This window comes from Sturnira hondurensis, unplaced genomic scaffold (genome assembly GCF_014824575.4).
Source record: "Sturnira hondurensis isolate 20B ecotype Veracruz unplaced genomic scaffold, ASM1482457v3 Scaffold0016273, whole genome shotgun sequence".
NCBI classification, from domain to species: Eukaryota; Metazoa; Chordata; class Mammalia; order Chiroptera; family Phyllostomidae; genus Sturnira; species Sturnira hondurensis.
In genome coordinates, this window is record NW_028088904.1 from 410,713 (window position 1) to 432,887 (window position 22,175).

Below are 22,175 nucleotides of genomic sequence, written 5' to 3' on the forward strand. Positions count from 1 at the left end.
TGAACTCCTTGTACTTGACCTTATCTGAGAAGCACTTTATCTGTCCTTCCATTCTAAATGAAAGTTTTGCTGGATAAAGCAATCTTGGATGTAGGTCTTTAGATTTCATGACTTGGAATACTTCTTTCCAGCCCCTTCTTGCCTGTAAGGTTTCTTTTGAGAAATCAGCTGACAGTCTGATGGGAACTCCTTTGTAGGTGACTGTGCCCTTATTTCTTGCTGCTTCTAGGATTCTCTCCTTCATTTGAATCTTGGCTAATGTAATTATGATGTGCCTTGGTGTGTTCTTTCTTGGGTCCAACTTCTTTGGGACTCTCTGAGGTTCCTGGATTTCCTGGAAGTCTATTTCCTTTTCCGTACTGGGGAAGTTCTCCTTTATTATTTGTTCATATAAGTTTTCCACTCATGGCTGTTCCTCTTCCCCTTCTGGTATCCCTATAATTCGGATCTTGGAACGTTTGAAGATGTCCTGGAGGTTCCTAAACATCTCCTCATTTTTTTGAATTCTCATTTCTTCATTCTTTTCTGGTTGAATGTTTCTTTCTTCCTTCTGATCCACTTCATTTATTTGAGTCCCAGTTTCCTTCCCATCACTATTGGTTCCCTGTGCATTTTGTTTCATTTCACTTAGTGTAGCCTTTATTTTTTCATCTAATTTGTGACCAAAGTCAACCAATTCTGTGAGCATCCTGATTACTAGTGTTTTGAACTGTGCATCTGGTAGGTTGGCCATCTCTTCATTGCTTAGTTGTATTTTCTCTGGATCTTTGATGTGTTCTTTCGTTTGGGCCATTTTTGTTTGTCTTGATGTGCCTGTTACGTAGTGAGGGGTGGAGCATTAGGTGTTCACCAATGTGGGGCAACTCAGTTCGTGTGTTCTGATGCTATCTGTGGGGCAAGCGTCTAAAAGGGAACAGTGGTGCTTGCTCTCCTCTCTGCTGGGTTTCAGTCACTTCCCCCAATTTCCACAAGCAAATTGGGTCCTTCTGGTCCTGATTCCCATGTGGGTGGGTTTGTGTATGTCCTAGGACTCTGTGGCTCTCTCCAACGAAGTCTGCTGTGAGGTTGGGAGTCTTTTCTGGCACCTCAACACCCACAGTTTTTTCATTTGGTGTTTTGAGGCTTCATTTCCCTGAACTGGGACCCTGGGTTGTGTGGTCTGTCTTCCCAGTTTTGCCTGGTTTGTCTGTACATGAATGTGGGACCAAATGCACTGTGCCCCTCTGCAATCCACTGCCTCACTGGGTCTTGCAGCTGCTGCCTTGTGGTCCTGGGTCCACCAGCCACCCAGCTGTGAGTCTTTTCTGTCCTGGCTCCCCAACTCTGTCCCTCTTACTGGTCTGGATGAATGTGTCTTTTTTAACTTCTTGGTTGTCAGACTTCCATACAGTTCAATTTTCTGTCAGTACTGGCTGTTTTTTGTTTTTAAATTGTTGTTGTTCTTATTTTAGTTGTGCAAGGAGGCACAGTGTGTCTACCTATTCCTCCATCTTGGCCGGAAGTCTAAATTAAAACATTTTAATTTAAATGTGCCCATTTGTTTTTGTTTTCTTATTTAAAAAATCAACGTGGCTAGTGTTACTCATCAACCATGTTTTTGATGTTTTCTACTTCTCTTCGGTGTGTGTTTATATGTATCTACAGTATGTATATTTACTAACACCAATAGATTTCAGAAACAACCTTTTGTCTTATTTATAAACTTAAAAGTGAATAATATAAGTTAAGGAAATTATTTAACTTTTTAGCTACATTCTTATGATAATAGACATTGGATCATAAATGAAAGAGGGATTTCAGCTATTTAAGCTTGGAAATATATCTTGGTGTACTAGATTCTGGCTTGATAATTCAGTGATTTACTTGATGACAAATCCAGCAATCTGTTTATATTGTCAATACTATAGACTTAATATTCTCTTAGTGTTTCTACTGCCTACTTTGTTACCTACCTCCCTTTGCTTTAGCTGCTTTGCACCAGTAACCATTAAGGCCTTTTTGCTGTTTGGCTGGCTACTAAGCACATTTCTGCCTCTGCACTTTTGCTGGTACCTCTGCTCAGATCTGTAGTTCCCAGATTCTGTAGTTCCCAGATTCTCCCTAGACTCTCTCCATTATATGCAGGTCTCTCTTTTTGTTACTTCAGAGATAGATCTTTTGACTCTTCTCTATAATAATTCCCATTATTCTCTGCTTCATTTTTTACAATATTATCAATATCTGATATTCTCTTGTATATCTCTTTATACATTTTTCAGTGAGTATAAGCTTTATGAAGGTAGGGACTTAATTGGTTTTGTTTGCTACTGTATTTCCAGTACCTGGAACCAAGACAAACACATAGTAAGCACTGTGTAAGTATTTGTAGTTAGAGTGAATGAATAAAATATAATAAAAAGTGTCAGTCTGCATGGCTTAGCCCTCAGGTAAGTATGCAAAATTCATTGATTTATTCTTCAAAGAAATATAGGATTACTGTTAGTTCCAGCATGACTCTCTCTGTAAGTATTGGTAGTAAGTTTAAAAAACACTACAATAATACAACAAACTTCTGATCTTATCCTTCAAAGGAGGAGGAAAAGCACTTGAGTGAAATTATATATAGAATATTTAACTTTATCTTTTATGAAATAAATAATGACTAAAAATAATACTTGTTCCAAATGCATTGTCTTAGTTCTTGTTTTTGATAATTTCATAATATTGTAGTACCTGCTCAAATACCAATGAAAGTTATATAGATTCATGTGTTTTTTGTTTGTTTTTCTCTTTATATCTATTTCCACCCTACCCACCCTGGCCTTTTAAAAGAATCCAACCCAGGTTGGAACAGCTCTGCAGGTTTTCCATAATCTTGGAACTTTGAAGAACACTATCACCAGCGTCGTGGAAGGATATTGTGCCACTGTAGAGGAGAATATCAGCAGTGCGTTAGATGTCAGAGTTTTGACTCAGCCTTCTCAGTCAGCTGTGAGAGGTAAGGATGTGGTTTATATTTAGTTTCTTTATTTATTTATAACCAAGAAGCCCTTTGAATAGTATATGAAACACTTGAGTTTCAAAGCAACTTAATGACTCATTTTTAATAGACAGAAAATCAGAGAAGAAATTATGTTTCAGATTTTATTTATAACATTTTTGCCTAATCAGTGAGTTGAACTGGCCAATTGGTATATTCAAAATGTGTGGATGAAAATCTATAAACTGTGACTTCATTGAGTTCAGAGGAAACAGATGCAGGGAAAAAAAGGAATGTATTTTTTTCCTCTCAAATTCATATCATCACTTGTACTTCTTACTGAGATAGAAAATATTTTTTAACGAAATGCCATCTCTATCTTAGCTTTTTGGGCTTTTCCTTATAATTTTGCTATTCAGGAACAGCAGTGGGTAACTATAAAGATTGAAAATGACAAAACCTTGGAAACATTTCGACTATGGTAACATCTAAATAAAACTACTAAAGACAGAGCCAAGTTGAAGAGGGGTGCCCACACAGTGCACCTGATAGAGACATTCACATGTATAACGTACTGCACAGATAGGCAAAGACTGTGAGTTATGTGTACCTCTCATTTACCTAGGCAACCCCAACTCTCCATTTCTCACTTTATATTCTTTCTTCTCTCCTATTAATGTGGATGAGCTGTACTTGCTCCACTTGTACATTAGATCCCATTACTCAGAGATATTGTTTTAATAGATTCCTCTCTCTCTGCCAGTTCATCAGGTTTCATTTTTCACTTGTCTTTTTCATCACACATAATCATCATGGTAGTGTATGTTCTGCTTAAAGGCAATCAAAGAAATCTATTTTGACTGTTACTTTCTTCAGCTTTACTACCCCATTTTATTTCAGACTGTAGAAAGCTGCCCCAAAGTATTGTTTGCACACACTCCCTCCAATTTTTCTCTTTCATTTTTTCTATTGAAGAAGGTACTCTAATCACCATAGAGTTGTCCTAAAGAATAAACGGAATAACACATGTAAAATTAAGAACAGAATTATTGATACATGGCTAATACTAAAAAATTAATATTGGCAGCCATTATTATTTTTACATTTGCTGTATAAACATAATCTTATAGCCCAGAATATATGTCACTCATAAATAAGTTATATTAGATACAAAGAGATAAAAGAGTCTTAGATCTTGAACAAATTTTTAAAGGTTAGCACAAGCCTCTGAGTAGGTCTGTATTAAGATTGTTTTAGGAGAGCTTTGAACAGAAATTGTGAGAGGAGATTTCACTCTCAGTTTTCCCTAGCAATTATTCTCAGAAAAGTTGATCTACTGTTTAAATTTTCACAAGCAGTTTAATTTTGTTTCTCTTATGTTGTCAAAAATAGGGAAAAAATGAGAGCAGTTATCACATGCTGGTGATCCTTTTTCCTGTACAGCCTTTTGCTGTAAGGAAAAGAGTTTAAACCTTTATTATCATCTGTTAAGGAGTGGGGAATGTGATTTAATGTAGAAACCTCAAGCATGAATTCTTTTTTCTTTTTTAAAAGAATAATCAGTGTTATTTTTATTTTTTAATTATTTTATTATTGTTCAGTTATAGTTGTTTGCATTTATTCCTCACCATTCCCCTGCCCAACTCCAGCCAAACCCTCCTGCCTCCCTTGCTTCCACTCCTCCTTGGTTTTGTCCATATGTCCTTTATAGTTGTTCGTGAAAAGCCTTCCCCACTTCCCCCATTGACATATTAATGTTAATTTTCTGACTTGTTCCTGATATTGATATTATGTAGTAAATGTTACTGTGTTTTAGAAATACATGTCAAAGCATTACATTCAAGGTTGGGCATCATGTCAATAAACTAGTCACAAAATGTGAGAACAATTTTTTTTACTATGCTTTTCAAGTTTTTTGTAAGATTTTAAAAATAGCATTAATGCAATTTTAAGAGGAAAATGTTACCTGTGACATATTTAAAAGTATATAATTTGATAAGAAAAAATTAACAACTCAATTATGATTTCACTCATATTTGGAATCTAGTGAGCAAACTGAACTAACAAGGAAAATAGAGACAGACTCATAGATAGAGAGCTGATGATAGCTCTTGGTGGGGGTTAAGGGGTGGAGCAATTGAGCAGAAAAGGAAAAAGAACTCAAGGACAATACTGTGGTGATTTTGGGGTAGGGTGTGATGTAAAGGGGATAAATGGTAATGGAAAAATACAATAAAATATATTAAAACATAAAAATCTTAGAATCAGAAAAAAATAAAAACTATTAGTAGGCAATTCAAAGAAGACATCCAATAAATGTGAAAAGATAATCATTCTCTTTTTGGAGGGTGAACCAGTTATTAGGGAAATACAAACTAAACAAGGTACTATTACTCAGTCATGAGATTGGGTAAGATCACAAACCCTTATACTCTAATTGTAGGAGAATAACGTGGTCCAGCCACTGTACTTAATTTTATTGAATTGTTCTGTAAATTTAAAAATGTGTATACTTCATGATTTTATTATTTCTCTTATAAGATTATACCCTAGTGCCAGGGTTCCTAACCCGATACTGTCCTCACCCTGTTAAGAGTGGTCCACAAGCAAAGCTCACCTGAGCCCCACCTCCTGTCATGCCTCCCCCAGCCCTGTCTTCCATGAAGCCAGTCTATGGTGCCAAAAAGGTTGGCACCGTTGTGCCCTAGAGAAATTCTGGTATATATGTATTAGAATTTTTATTGCACTATTTTTTACAATAATGAAACAGTGAAAACAAGCTTTTCTTCAATGGAAAAATGAATAAACTGGCTTATTTATTAAGTAGACTACTATAGGATATTTAAATTAATAAATTTCCAGAATAGAAAATTATCAAGAACATTACATGAAAAAGCAAGTTGCAGAAAGAGACATACAGTATGATGCTATATTTAAAGCTTAAAAACATGATAGTCTGTGCTATATATATTGCCTTGCATATGTGAATATGTAATAAAAGTATAAATATATACATTGTAATAATAGTCGTTAAATTCAAAATTAGCTCTGGGGAAAGAGCAGAGAAAATTGGACCAAGAGGGAGGGGTATAAAGGGAACTTTATTTTTTAAATTTATTTTTAAAAGTTTTTATTTATATATTTTACAGGGAGAGACAGAGAATGGGAGAGAGAGAGACAGAGACAGCAATATGTTATTCTGCCTGTTTATGCATTCACTGGTTGCCTCTTGTATGTGCCTTGACCTGGCATGAAACCTGCAATTTGGCATGTTGTGGTGAAACTCTAACCAACTGAGTTCCCTGGCCAGGGCAAGGGAACTTTATTTATTCATTCACTTTTAATCCTTTTTTAACATTTTGTTTTTAAGAAATAAAAATATTTTTTATTTTTTGCTTTTCTTTTTTTAAAATGTTTTAAATGATATTTTATTGATTATACTATTACAGTTGTCCTGAGTTTTACCCCTTTGCCCCCCTCTACTCAGCATTCCCTCCTCCGTCAGACATTTCCCCCACCATTGTTCATGCCCCTGGGTCATACTTGTAAGTTCTTTGGCTAATCTATTTCCTATGCTGTAGTTTACATCACCATAGCTATTCTATAACTACCCATATGTGCTTCTTAAACCCCTTACCTCTTCACCCATTCTCTCCCTCCAACCTCCCATTTTGGCTACCTTCTGGTAACTCACTTCTTTTCTGCTACTTTAAAAATCTCTCTTTGTTTTTAACCTTTGGCCTTTTAATAATGATGTGTCTTGGAGTGGGCCTCTTTGCATCCATCATAATTGGGATTCTCTGAGCTTCCTGGACTTACATGTCTATTTCCTTCATCTAATTGAGGAAGTTTTCTTTCACTATTTTTTCAGAAAGATTTCCATTTTTTTGCTTTCTCTTCCCCTTCTGGCACTCCCTTGAGGCAGATGTTGGACGTCTTAAAGTTGTCCCAGAGGTTTTTTATACTATCCTAATTTCTTTGGATTCTTTTTTCTTCTTGTTCTGATTGGTTATTTTTTGATTCCTTATATTCCAAATCATTGATTTGAGTCTTGGCTTCATCCATTCTGTTGTTTCTCTGAAAATTTTTCTTTATTTCAGTTCATGTATCCTTCATTTTTGACTGTGTCTTTTTTATGCTGCTGAGGTCCTAAGTTCCTTGAGCATCCTGATAACCAGTGTTTTGAACTGTGCTTCTGATAGATTGCTTATGTCCATTTTGTTTAGCTCTTTTTCTGGATTTTTGATCTGTTCTTTTATTTGGGCCATGTTTCTTTGTCTCATCGGTTTGTCAGCCTCCCTGTGTTCGTTTCTATGTATTAGGTAGAGCTGCTTTGTCTCTGTGTGTTGGTAGTGTGGTCTAATGTATAGGTTTCCTGTAGGGTTCAGTGGCACAGCGTCTCCTGTCACTCAGGCTGTGTACTCAAGGTGTGCCCTTTGTGTTTGCTTACTACACCCTTCTCTTCTAGCTGAGCCTTACTAGCTATTGGCAGATCAATGGGAGGGGTTTATTGAGGCCACTTGGCTTCAAGGATGCCTATAACCACTGACCACCAACCCCCACCCTCTGCGGAGGATCAGCTGCACAGGGGCAGGTTGTTGGTGCTCTGACGTGGTCTGTAGCTGTCCACTGTGTGTTTTGGCTCTGGTGTTTCCTGTGTAGTACAGGCCAAGGTCAGTCCCCACCTGTGTTTTGTCCAGGGCACCCTGCTTTAAGGCTTTTTTAAAAAAAGAGGAGTTTTAGGTTCATAGGAACATTAAGAGGAAGGTAACAGATTTTTCATATACTCCTGTCTCTATACATGCATAACGTTACCTATTATCCGCCACCATTGGTACATTTGTTTGGAAGGGTGAAATAACAATCACAAATCATAATCACCTAAACTTCATAGTTTATATTAGGGTACACTCTTGGTAGTGTACATTCTATGAGTTTGGACAAATGTATAATAACATAGCTTCATCATTATAATATCATACAGAATATTTTCACTGTCCTGAAAATCCCCTATGCTCTGCCTGTTCATCTCCAACACTTTTATCCCTGGTAACCACTGACTTTTTATTGTTTCCATAGTTTTGCCTTTCCCAGAATGTCATATAGTTGGAATTATACAGTATGTATGTAGCATATGTTACTATATACATTTAAGGTTCTGTCATGTCTAGTCATGACTTGATAGCTCATTTTTTTAATGATGAGTGAGTATTTCATTTTATGGAGGTGCCAGTATGTCCATCCACCTACTGAAGGATATCTTGTTTGCTTCCAAGTTTTGGCAATTATGAAAAAAGCTACTAATCATTCATGTGCAATTTTTTTCTTTTACTCCTTGTGGTCAATAGCAAGAAGCAAAATTGCACAATTAGTGGGTTGTACATTAAGTATGTATTTAGTGTGGTAAGAATTTGCCATATTGTCTTCCAAAGTGGCTGTACCATTTTGCATTCCCATCAGTAATGAATGAATGTTCCTGTTGACCCACATCCTTGGCGGCATTTGGTGGTGTCAGTGTAACAGAGTTTGGCCATTCTAATAGGTATGTGGTGATATCTTATTGCTGTTTTACTTTGCATTTCCTAGATGATATATGTAATGAGCATTTTTTCATATACTTATTTGCCATCTGTATATCTTTTCTGGTGAGAGAAATGACTACCTCTACTTCATCTTATTGCTTTTGTTCCTTTATCAAAGATCATTTGACTATATTTATGTGTGTATATTTCTGGGCTTTCTAATCTGTTCCATTGATCTGTTTATTTTTTTTGTCAATACCACATTGTCTTGTTTACTGTAGATTTATAGTATTTATAGTATCTTGAAGTCAGATAATCAATTTTACAACTTCGTTCTTTTTAAAAAAAATACTGTGTTGGCTCTTCTGATTCTTTTGCCTATTCATAAAACTTTAGAATCAGTTTGTTAATATCCACAAAATGGCTTGCTGGGATTTTTATTTGGAATGCATGATTCAATAAATCATTTCTGAAAGAATTTCTTAACAATTTTTCTATTCATGAACATGGAATATTTCTTCATTTATTTAGTTCTTTGATTTTGTTCATCAGAGTTTTATAGTTTTCCTCATGTAGATCTTGTACATTTTTTTGTTAGATTTTTACACGTAAATATTTCATTTTGGAGAATAATGTAAATAGTATTGGTTTTCAGTTTCAAATTCCACTTGTTTATTGTTGGTAAGAGGAAAGCAATTCACTTTTAAATATTAACCATGTATTCTGCAAACATGCTATAATCGCTTATTAGTTCCATGATTTTTATTACTGATTAGAAAAAATTCTCTAATAATGTGTTGCTGTTGGATGATGTCACCTGCGAACAGAAAGTTTTATGTCTTCCTTCTCAATGTCTACCTTTTTGTTCCTGCTTTACTACATTAGTAGGGACTTCCACACTGTGTTGAAAAGAAATGGTGAGAATGGCTTCCTTTCCTTGTACTGGATCTTAATGGGAAGGTTTCTTACCATTAAGTGTGATGTTGCAGGATTTTTATAGATAATCTTCATCAAGTTGATTAAGAAAGTTGCCTTTATACCTTGCTTATTGAGAATTTTTATCATTAATTGGTGTTGGATTTTGTCAAATATATTTTGTGCATGCATTAATGTGATCTTATGATTTTTTCTTTAGCTTCTTGTTGTGATGGATTACATTAACTGGTTTTTTAGTGTAGAACAAGCCTTGTACACCTAAGAGAAGTCCTACTTGGTCATGGTGTAAACTCCTTTTTGTATTTTATTTGCTAATATTTTTTAGGGTATTTGCATCTATGGTCATGTGTAGTTCTCTCTTTTGTAATATCCTTGCTTGGTTTTGGTAATAAGGTACTATTGCCCTCATAGAATGAGTTGGGAAGTATTACTTCTGCCTCTATCCTCTGAAAGATATGGAAGAGAATTGGTATAATTTCTTCCTTAAATATTTGGTAGAATACAACAGTGAGTTCATCTGGACCTGGTGGTTTAATTTTGGAAGGTTATTAAGTGTTTATACAACCTCTTTAATAGATATAAGCTTATTCAGATCGTGTCTTTCTTCTTGAATGAGTTTTGGCAAATTGCATCTTTCAAGGAAATGTGTAGGCATAGAATTTTTCATAGTATTTCTTTATTGGCCTTTTAATTTCTCTGTGATTTGTAGTGATGTCTCATTTTTCATTTCTGATATTTGTAATTTGTATCATCTCTCTTTTTCTTAGTTATCTGGCTAAAGAGTTATCAATTTTATTGATTTTTTGTAAATTTATTTTTTATTTTCTATTTTTTAAATTATTGTTCAGGTACAGTTGTCTCTCTTTTCCCACCACCACTCCTCCTCTCCCACCCATCCTCACCAGCCACCCCCTTTGGCTTTGCCCATGTGTCCTTTATGCAAGTTCCTTGGTGATCCTTCCACATTTCCCCTTCTCCCCCATATCCTGTTATCTCCCCACCTGTCTGATTACTGTCAGTTCTTTATTTCAGTGTCTCTGGTTGTATTTTGCTTGCTTGTTTGTTTTGTTGATTAGGTTCCACTTATAGGTGAGATCCTATGGTATTTGTCTTTCACTGCCTGGCTTATTTCACTTAGCATAGTGCTCTCCAGTTCCATCCATGCTGTCATGAAGGGTAGGAGCTCTTTCTTTCTTTCTGCTGCATAATATTCCATTGTGTAAATATACCATAGTCTTTTTATCCACTCATTCACCAATGGGCACTTAGGCTGCTTCCAACACTTGGCTCTTGTAAATTGTACTGCTATGAACGTTGGGGTACATAGGTTCTTTTGAATATGTGTTTTGGGATTCTTAGGGTATAATTCCAGCAGTGGAATTGCTGGGTCTAAAGGCAGTTCCACTTTTAGTTTTGTGAGGAAATTCCATACTGTTTTCCACAGTGTTTGTACCTGTCTGCATTCCCACCAACAGTGAACTAGAGTTCCTTTTTCTCCACAACCTCTCTTGGTGTTTGTTGATTTGTTTATGATGGCCTTTCTGACCTGTGTGAAGTTATATCTCACTGTGGTTTTAATTTGCATCTTTGATGGCTAGTGATACTGATCATCCTTTCATATGTTTCTGGGCCCTCTGTATGTCCCTGGAGAAGTATCTGTTTAAGTCCTTCACTCACTTTTTAATTGGGTTGTTTGTCTTCCTGGTGTGGAGTCATGTGAGTTCTTTATATATTTTTTAGATTAAACCCTTGTCTGAGGTATCATTGGCAAATGTATTTTCCCATATAGTTGGTTCCCTTTTCATTTTGCTGATGTTTCCTTTACCTGTACAGAAGCCTTTTATTCTGATGAAGTCTGATTTTTTCCAAAGAACCATATTTTTGTTTGTTTTATAAACTTTTCTCCTTCACTAATTTTCTGTTGGAAATTTCATTGATTTCTTCTGTAATTCTTATTATTTATTTAATTTGCTCACTTTGTCTTCAGTTTGCTCTTCTTTTTTAAATATTTTATTTTATTTGTCTTTAGAGGGGAAGGGAAGGAAAGAAGGAGAGAAGTATCAATGTATGATTGCCTCTCATGTGTCCCCTACTGGGAACTGGCCTGCAACCCAGGCATGTGCCCTGACTGGGAATCAAAATGCGGTTATTTGGTCCGCTGGCCCACGCTCAATCCACTGAGCTAAACCAGCCAGGGCAATTTGCTCTTCTTTTTTTGGTTTTCTAAGGTGGAAACTTACTCTTAGATTTTCTTCTTTATGTAATATTTGCACCCAATATCATAAATATCCCTCTATCACTTTTACCAGAACCCATTAATTTTTAATATTTTCATTTAATTCAAAATATTTTTTAACTTTCCTTGAGATTTCTTTGACCCATGTGTTATTTAGAAATGTGTTGTTTAATCTTTACATGTTTAGGGACTTTTTTGCTTATCTGTTTGTTGATTTCTAGTTTAATTTCTTTGTGGTCTGAGAACAACCATTATAGGATTTTTATTCTTTTAAAGTTTTTAAGGTGTGTCTTATGGATCAGAATGTAGTCTGTATTACTGAATGTTTTATGTGAACTTGAGAAGAATGTATATTGTGTTGCTGTTGGATGAAGAAGTTTATAGATGTCATTAGATACAATTGACTGATGGTGTTGTTGAAATTCACCTATTTCCTTAATGATTTTCTTCCTGCTAATTTGTCCATTAATGAAGGAGGGATGTGGAAGTCTCCAACTGTAATGCTGGATTCATCTATTTTTTGCAGTTCTTTCACTTTTTGTCTTCTGTGTTATAGTTTGACACTCTGTTGTTAGGTACAATCATGCTAATTGTTATGTTTTCTTGAAGAATTGACCTTATTTATTTTTATGTAGTGTTCTTTATCCCTGATAACTTTCCTTACTTCGAAAATGTTCTATCTGATAATAATGCTGTTCCTGCTTCTGATTAGTGTTAGAATGATATATTTTTCTCCATTTACTTTTAGTCTATATATTTAATCTTTATATTTAAAGACTTTTAGTCTTTATATTTAAAGTGGATTTCTTTTGACACATGTAGTTGAGTGACATTTTTTGATTCACTCTATGTTGTCTTAAAATTGGTGTATTTGGACCATTTTCATAGAAAGTGACTGTTGGCATAGTTGGATTACTCTTTTCTATTTGTTGCGCTTCTTCTTTGTCCATATTTTTGTCTTCTACCCTTTTTCTTCCTTTTTTTGGTTTTAATTGTTCATTTTACATAATTCCATTTTTCTCCTTTCTGTAGCATATCAGTTATACTTTTTAAAAATTTTATAGCAGTTTTCATAAGCATTGCAATATAAATTTAGAACTAATTGAAGTCCACTTTAAAATAATAAAACTACCACTTCATGGATAGTTTAAGTACCTTGTAATAACAAAATAATACTAATTCCTTCCTCTTATCCATTGAACCATTGCTGTGATTTATTTTACCTATATATAAGTATACATAAACATTATATATGTGAGATATAAGCACACACATAAGATATAAACATAAGCATAATAGGATAATCAGATACATTGCTGCTATTATTTTTGAATATACTCTTATATCAGTCAAGAATAAAAATGTTTTTATTTTACCTTCACTTATCCCTTCTTCATTGCTTTTTCTTTCCTTCTGTAGATCCATATTTCTAACCTATATTCTTTCTCTCTAAAGAACTACCTTTAACATTTCTGGGTAGGTGCATCTATGGACAAAAAATTGTTTCAATTTTTGTTTGATTGAAAAAACCTTTAATTATCCTTCACTTTTGAGGAATAACTTCGCAGAGTACAAAATTTTAGGTTGTTTTTTTGTTTGTTTGTTTAAATCTCAACATGTACATACTCTCTTGATATCTTACTCTCTTTCTTGGATGATTTCTGAGAAGTGGGGTATAATTCTTATCTTTTTTTCTCAACTTTGATTTTTATTGATTAGTGATTTGGTGTCTGACATTAACTCGGGGCAATTCTCAGTCATTGTTGTCTCAAATATTTCTTTTCCCTTTTCTGTCTTTTCCTGGTATTCCCATTACTTGTGTATTACACTGTTTGTAGTTGTCCCACTGTCCTTGATTTTTTTGCAGTGTTTGTTCTCTTTTCTTTTAATGTTCTTGAGGATTTTATTGATACAGGCTTTGCTCAAAGATTCTTTCCTCACCTGTCTCTTGTCTACTAATAAGTCTATCAAAAGCATGCTTTATTTCTCTTTCACTGTTTTTTTAATCTCTAGCATTTCTTTGGGGTTTTTTCCTAAGCATTTTCATCTCTTTGCTTAAATTGCTTATCTGTTCTTGCATGCTATTTACTTTGTCCATTATAGTCCATAGCGTATTAATCTTAGTTGTTTTAAATTCTCGGTCTTATAATTCCAACATCCCTGCCATGTATGATTCTGATGCTTGCTCTATTTCTTTAAATTGTGTTTTTTGCCTTTTAATATGTCTTGTAATTTTGTCATTGGTGAAGGTAATTGCTGTAGATAGGCCTTTAATATGGTGGTAAGACATTTGGGGAGGGGAAGCATTCTACAGTTTGCATATTAGGTCTCACTCTTTTAGTGAGTCCATACCTTCGTTCTGTGACCTTCCCAACAAGTGTTTTAGATTTTTTTCTCCTTTAGGTATGCAAATAAGACTAGGCTAGATTTTGGTATTTCAGTTTCCCAGGTCAATTAGGCTCTGGTAATTAGTTTCTCCTGAGAGCAGGCCATATTAAGAACAGAGTGCTCTGCATATTTGAAAATGGTTCCTTTCCCTCTCCTCCTCTGGAAGCATGGAGGGATTTTTGTCTGATATTTACTGTGGAAACCTACTCAGGCTCCTAAAGGTAAGTCTCAGTATTGTAGGATCTCTCTGCAACTAGGTCCCCCGGGAGTTTTTAACTCTCTGAATTGTCCACCTGAGCCTGTAGCAATTCATCAGTTACCATTCTGTTTTTCCTACCAGAAAGGTAACTGGTTCCCTCAGCAGTTGTGCTGGGGAGGCTCTCCGTTAGTAAGCAGCAACTCCCTGTATTTGCTTGTGGGTCTTTTCTAGTTTGAAGGAGAGTGGTTTGCCGTATTTCCTCCCCTCTCTTATGGGTCCACGAAGAATTGATGACTTTTCAGTGTATTCAGCCTTTTATTTGTTGTTAGGACAGAATGGTGACTTCCAAGCTCCTTATAGGTGGAACCAGTAATGGAATTGCTAATCAGACTTTTATAACTCACTTGTTTTTTCTTTGATGTCTAAATGGTTCTTTGTTTATCTTTGAAGTTCAGTAATTTCTTTAGGATACATTTTGGGATTGAATGCTCTATATCTGTTTTTGGGGTTAGATTATGTTCTCTGGTATAGAAAAGTTTACCTCAGTTGTACATTTAAATATTTTTCTCTTCAGGAACTTTATGCGTATATCATCTTGTTTTCCATTTTTAGTATCTTCTCCTTAATTATATTTTATATCTTTGTATGTTATTAATTTTGAATGCTTTTCTCTTGCTTATTTCCCATGTCTGTGTTTTCACCCTTGATCATTATAATATATTTTTTGATGTGGTCTTAATCTTTGTTGCATATTTATGCTGAGTAACTAGTTTCCTCTAGTTACTTTGAGACTGGAAAATGAAGTAACTCTTCCTGTTGTTTCCTTTGGGGACATTTTTGGTAACCTGTGTTTATCATTGCTTTTTCCTTTATTTCTTCTTTCTTCTTCCCTTCCTGCAGCCTCCTTATCTCCACCCCCACCCCCAAAATATGTTAGGTCCTGTGTTGCTTCATTTCTGACTACTATTCATCCTTGAATGGTTGTAGGGAGTGACCTAGGGCAGTCTATAACTTTGTTTTAGGTTTGTTGACTAGTGTTAACCAATGAAAATTTGAGGCTATAAAAAATTTAAAGTGTATTTGGGGATTTAGAGGATTGAATCTGAGACAGGCAGATTCAGGTAGCAACCCAAACTGTGCTCTGGCAAGAACAAAGAAAGGTACTGTATATAAAGATAAAAGCCACAAAATAGTCTTTCATGCAAGTGAAGGATTGCTGGCTAGATGAAAGAGAATTGTACAATTTCAGCGTGCAAACAAGGCAGGAAGAAAGTAAAATCCATATATGCAGCATTTTTTTCAACCCTGTTCATCTTGTGGCACACGTAAACTAATTACTAAAATTCTGCAACATACCCAAAAATATATTTTTTGCAGATCTGACAAAAAAGTGTAGTTATGATTTTGATTTATTCATACCAAATGGCTATTGTTTTGTTGGCTGTTGTCATTTTTTTATTTGACAGTCTAAGCAGGGGTATCAACCTCATTTTTACTGGGGACCACATCAGCCTCATGGTTGCCATCAAAGGGCCAAAATAATTTTAGGACTATATAAATGTATACAAATGTAAGGAGTTGAAATTATGTTCCCTTAGACTCTAAGGGAAAAGGTGTCAGTGCCGCTGACTAAGTAGTCAGGTATTGCATGTTTTGAAAATTCTTTTAGCAGCCAGGTTGAAAATCGCTGATGTATGGTGATAGGCAGTTGTTGTCCCAGGATGTTAATGACTTGGCCTTGGGCTGAGTTTAGCAACTTAATAGCATCTCTAGGAACTGAGGCACAAGGTATACATAGCCTCACTTCCTTACATAGCCTCTTGGCTCTACTTTAAGTAATTCTCTTAGCAATCTTCCTTCCATTCCCCGCCCGTCCTGCTGCCATCTAGTGTAACTGTTCACCAATTTTATTTCCTTCTACCTTGGTAACACTTCAACACTTCTACACTTAGGTTCTCAAATTTTGGACTGTTCTGGAATTTAGTGTGAGTCCTGGTAAAGCCTTTAAGCAATTTCTGTGTGGAAACCTCATTATTGTCTGCTTTTTTTTCCTCTTTCACCTCCTTTTATGTGTAATAGTGTTACCGAACAAAGGGTCCAAGGGGGGGGCAATACTTGGCCCACCGAGGGATGCCAAAAACTGCTATAGAAAACAGGGGCCCCTCCCAAGGACGATACACTAATATCTATAGGGCTCTTCTGTCCGCCACTAATCGGAAAGATATCTCTCAATGCCAGAGATTTGTGAAAAGGAAACAAAATGTTTATTTAATGCTATTTAGGCTTAATGCCTTCCTTAAAATATTAAAGTCTTTAAGGGTATACACCTACACACACACACACACAGTGCTCCCTTCTCCCACTGTCCCAACTCCAGGTACCGTAAATCAGGAAAAGAGCACACGTCCGTTTTTCAGGTCGCTGGCACGTGAGCTGTGTCGGCTGTCCAGGCAGGATCTCCAATTAATCTAAAGTCATGTGGCACCTTTCACTGGCAAGAGTTCTTTGTACCACGTTCCAGTCAAAGTCTCTCCCGCTTTCCAGGCCACTTAGCCAAAGGGAGCACGCCAAAGCTGCGTGGGCCTCTTCTACCAAAGCCGCACTCTACCAAAAGTGCGTCTTTCTTCTTCACCTGGCCGCAGGGATCTTTATTCTGGCAAAGCTGTGTGGTTTTCCCTTTCACCTGGCCAAGAGGGGGTCTGCCCTCTGCTGAAACCGCATGGCTCTCCCTCCTAATGGCTACAGGGGGTCCTAACTCTGATGAAACCTCGTGTCTCTCTCGCAGGCACTCTCTCCGAGAAGCAGCTTTCAATTCCAGCCTGGTTAGCCCCCACTACTTCTCCCTGGCCCAAAACTTGGCCACAGCTATTTAACATATCTATGAAACCAGTTAAAGGTTATAGATATGTTAAATAACCATTCCAGAGGTTAGCTGCAAAACTGTTGCTATGCAACACAGCTCTCAATGGCCCTGCTCCATTCGTCCCTTCCCCCACCTGACACCTTGGGGGGGTGGGTGAGGACATCCTAATATTTCCTCCAATATTTCTGTACACTTTGAGTTCTGGACACCATTCCAAATCTTCCCTGGGGCCCCCCTTGGCTGCACCCTGTATCAATAGTCTCCCCAAGTTAGAGGGCTGATTCTTATAGAATGTCAGTATCATTTTATTAAGATTTCTTCTCTTTCCGTTTTTCTCTCTTTGCCACTCTGCCACATTACTAGCTTCTTCCCTGAACCATCCAGGTCTATCCATCTCAACTCCAAGCAAATAATCACTGGAAGGCATGTCCAAATTTCTACAGTTGATTTTAAGAACAATTTGTTCTTTGTTAATAGTCTTAGATGTCAGCTATCTGGTTCCTTGTTCATTTCAATTTATCTACAGCATTTGGGTCTCATCATAATCTCAAGTTTGAAGTTTCAGTTGATTCCTAATTTTTTTGAAGTTGACATTTTGCTCTACTTTATGTTCTTGTTTTCATTACCTTTCAAGGGATAAAAGTAGGAAAATTATTTTATCCTGCTATAATTTACTGGACAGAACTCTTAAGCATTGTCTCTTTGAGGAACTCTCATTTTCTTTTATCACTTTCACAGAACTTAGTGTATGGCATTCTTTATTTGTTTCATGAGTCCCTTCAAGCTAATAATGGCATCTGTTTTTCTTTCAATTATTCTTTCTTCTCTTCCTTTGCACAGCTGTCCTATGTTCAGTTGATTATTTCTATCATATTTGTATGATACGATGTATTAAGCTTATGAAAATAAAAATCTTTAAATACTAAGCTAAAGTAAGGGAAATAAAGTCTTCAGAACAAGTTGAACCTGTGACTGTGATCTTGTCCTGTATCTCAGTTTTACCAAAGTAAATATGAGCAGAAAATACTATCTTCTTGTATCTCTTCTGATATTTATTTTGAGAGTAATGGGTTGATGTATCACATAATTCTTTATAATGAAACCAAACAGAACATTTTCTAGGAATTTGATCACTGTGTTATAATTTTTACAAAGATACTACATAGCCTTTCCTCACGATTGTAAGTTCATTCTTTGACATGAAAAAAATTGCATATTGTTTCAGTATTACTGCTCTACTCTCTCTATGTTTTTCCTCAATGTTCTTTGCAAAACAGTGCAAGTGATTTAAAAGTTATTTAGACCTAGACTTCAGACAGGAGTTATATTTTAAAAGCAGTATATCTTTTTTATGTTTCTCTTTTTTCATTACTTTTCAATTATAAGAGTAAAACTTATCAGAGCATCTTTTTACTAAAGGTACAGGTAATTCTTTTCTAAACAGAATTGTTGAAAAACTGAAGAAATTAGCTTACAGACACAGACTGTTGTTTTCTTGATTTTTGCCCTTCTTTAATGCAGGATAGACTGTCTAGTCACTGATGAGCTCTTGTACTGCCTGGTTTTTGAGCTTAGTTTGGATTGAAATTTATACTTTTCAGTTTGAGATTAAAATTCTTTCCCTTTTTGTTGAAGCATTTTAAACCTGTACGGATAGCTGTGTGTGTGTTTATACAGTAATATTCTTAGACATCAGTCTCCAGAAATGTAACAGATGCACTAATATTATTTAACATATAATTCATATTCAACATTTTTAGTTGTTTCCCAAAATGTTTTTTGTAACTGTTTTTTTCTCCCAACTTAAACCAATCTGGCATTATGCTTATTGGTTATCTTGTCCCTTTACTTTCTTGTAATCAAAAACCCCAACCCCCACAATCTGTGTTTGTCTGGATTTATCTGATTGTTTCTTCATGATACATACAGAGTAAACAAAATGGTAAAGTGGTGATGTGTATTCCTCACTATATTAGATCAGGAAGCACCAGAATTATGTTTTTTTAATATATTTTATTGATTATGCCACTACAGTTGTCCCATTCCCCCCTCTTCATTCCCCTTGACCCTGCACACCCACTCTCCTACCATTCCCCCCTTTAGTTTATGACCACGTGTCTCAAGTTCTTTAGATTTTATATTTTCCCTACTATTCCTGCCCTCCCCCCTGTCTCTTTTCTACCTACTGTCTATGCTACTTATTCTCTGTATCTTCTCCCCCCTTCTCCTCCTCCCACTCCCCTGTTGCTAACCCTCCATGTGATCTCCATTTCTATGGTTCCACTCCTGATCTAGCTGTCTTCTTAGTCTGCTTTTGTTTTAGGTGTGGTTGTTAATAACTGCGAGTTTGCTGTCCTTTCACTGTTCATATTTTTCACCTTCTTTTTCTTAGGTAAGTCCCTTTAACATTTCATATAATAGGGTCTTGGTGATGATGAACTCCTTGAATTTGATCTTATCTGAGAAGCACTTTATCTGTCCTTCCATTCTAAATGAAAACTTTGCTGGATAGAGCAATCTTGGATGTAGGTCCTTGCATTTCATGACTTGGAATATGTCTTTCCAGCCCCTTCTTGCCTGTAAGGTCACTTTTGAGAAATCAGCTGACAATCTGATGGAAACTCCTTTGTAGGTGACTGTCCCTTATTTCTTGCTGCTTCTAGGATTCTCCCCTTCATTTTAATCTTGGCTAATGTAATTATGATATGCCTTGGTGTGTTCCTCCTTGGTTCCAACTTCTTTGGGACTCTCTGAGTCTTCTTTGGGACTTCCTGGAAGTCTATTACCTTTGCCAGATTGGAGATGTTCTCCTTTATTATTCATTGAAATAAGTGTTCCACTTGTCGCTCTTCCTCTTCCCCTTTTGGTACCCCCATAATTAGGATGTTGCAGCGTTTCAAGATGTCCTGGAGGTTCCTAAGCCTCTCCTCATTTTTTTGAATTCTAGTCTCTTCATTCTTTTCTGTTTGGTCATTTTTTTTTCTTCCTTCTGGTCCACTCCATTGATTTGAGTCCCAGTTTCCTTTCCATCACTATTGGTTTTCTGTGCATTTCCCTTCATTTAAATTAGTTTAACCTTCATTTGTTCCTCTAATTTGTGACTAAAATCAACCAGTTCTGTGAGCATCCTGATGATCAGTGTTTTGAACTGTGCATCTGATAGGTTGGCTATCTCTTGGTCGCTTAGAGTTATTGGCTCTGGGGCTTTTTTTTTGAGCTCTTCTTATGCTTGAGCCATAATTTTTTGGTCTGTTCGTGCCTGTTATGCATGAGGGGCAGAGCCTTAGGTGTTCACCAGGGTAGGACAACCCAGTAGCTGGGGTGTGACGCTGTGTTTGGCAGCGGGGTCAGAGAGGGACAATGGCATTTGTTTGCTCTCTCTCGGACCTCGGTCCCCTCTGCTGCTTCCTGAAAGCAAACCGGGATCCCCTGGTGCCAGCTTCCAGGTGTGTGGGTCTGTGCACCCTCCAGGACCCTGTGTGTCTCTCCAAAAAACTCTCTGTGAGCCTGGGTGCTTCTCCCAGCACCTCGATCCTGAAAGTTTTTCCAATTGGTGCTTTTCAGTTTTAATTCCCGTTGCTGGGGCCCTAGCCTTCATGGTCTGTGTCACTGTTTGCTCCTTCGCCTGGTTTATCTGTGTGTGACTGTGTGACCAGGGTCAGCCAGTTGTCTTGCTCCCTCACTGGGTCCGCCTGTTGCCACCCCGCACCTGGGATCTGCCGACTGATGCCTGTGCTCCTGGGGCAGTCTGGCCGATCTTTCCTGCCCAACCTTGCTCCTCCAGCCACTGACTCTGCCCCTCTTACCGGTCTGGCTGAATGGTTCATTGTTGGTCCGACTTCTGTACAGTTCAGTTTTCTATGTTTTGGTTGCGTTTTTCTTACTAAAACTTTGTTGTATTTAAACTTGGTTATACGAGGAGGCCCAGTGTTTCTACCTACGCCTCCATCTTGGCCGGAAGTCAGAATTATGTTAAATCTGTCTCATAATTGCAGATGCTAAGTGAAATCACTTTGTTACTGTGGTATATGCCAGATTGCTCTGTCAAAGTACTCTTTTTTCTTTGTAATTAGTAATCGGTAGCACATACTTTGAGACCATATGAATATCCTGTTTCCTGTAACATTTCTCCCAATGTTTTAGTGCTCAACAATAATCATTCTCTCTGTTATTCTACTAGTAGTTTCAAAGTGGGGACTTTTTAAATTCTATCATTTTATCTGCATTTATTAACTGACTTTCTTTTATAAACAGTTCCCATCCTTTTAAACATGATTTTTTACTATGAACTTATCAATTATAAGTGTTTTGTTATCCATTATGATTAGTATTATTTTGTATGGCCAAATGTTTTCAACTTTATTTTATGCAAACCTCCATTAGTCAAGTTCTTATGTCCTTGGACATATCTCCATTTGACTTGGAACACTTCTTTGCTCTCTGGCACAGAATGTATGCATTCACCTTCTATGTTCACTGCTCCAGATATGGAATCACCCTTTTTCTTCAATTGGCACTGGTTTCTTTTATTGGGAAATGGTTCATATGAATCAAAATGTGGGAATTAGGTGTGCTCATGTCTATTGAGTCATTGTCTTTCTGTTCTTTTATTGGAGAGAACTGAGAAATACCTCTAATCCCTGTTATATATTTGTATGTTTCTTCTGTTTGCAGTGAGAACCTTCATTTGTTCTACTCTAAAATACACCTAATTTAGTTTCAGGTTTTCTACATCAATACTACCTCCAGCAACAAATCTACTAGGTGCAGTATTTCCTTGCAATTCTCTTTGCCCCTAAAACATATTTTACCAGGGTTCTATAATTAAAAATTACTAGAATTTGCCTGGCCAGGTAGCTCGGTTGATTGAAACATTATCCTGTACATGAAAAGATTGTGGATTTGATTTCCAGTCAGGGCCACGCCTAGGTTGCAAGTTTTATACCCCTTTGTGGTGTGAAGGGGAGGAAACTGATCAATGTTTCTCCCCACCCTTCCTCTCTCTCCTCCCCTGCCTCCCTATACCCCCACTGCAAATCAATAAACATAACCTTCAGTGAGGATTAAAAAAA

At 36.5% G+C, this 22,175-nt stretch overlaps 1 protein-coding gene across 1 annotated transcript in view; it reads left to right on the forward strand.

The window, feature by feature from the left end:
- COG5 (component of oligomeric golgi complex 5) overlaps positions 1-22,175 on the forward strand; it is a 385,812-nt gene that overhangs the window by 199,360 nt on the left and 164,277 nt on the right. Inside the window, exon 8 of the mRNA XM_037065860.1 lies at positions 2,812-2,977. Coding sequence (XP_036921755.1) covers positions 2,812-2,977 — 166 coding nt within the window. The remainder of the gene's footprint in view (positions 1-2,811; positions 2,978-22,175) is intronic.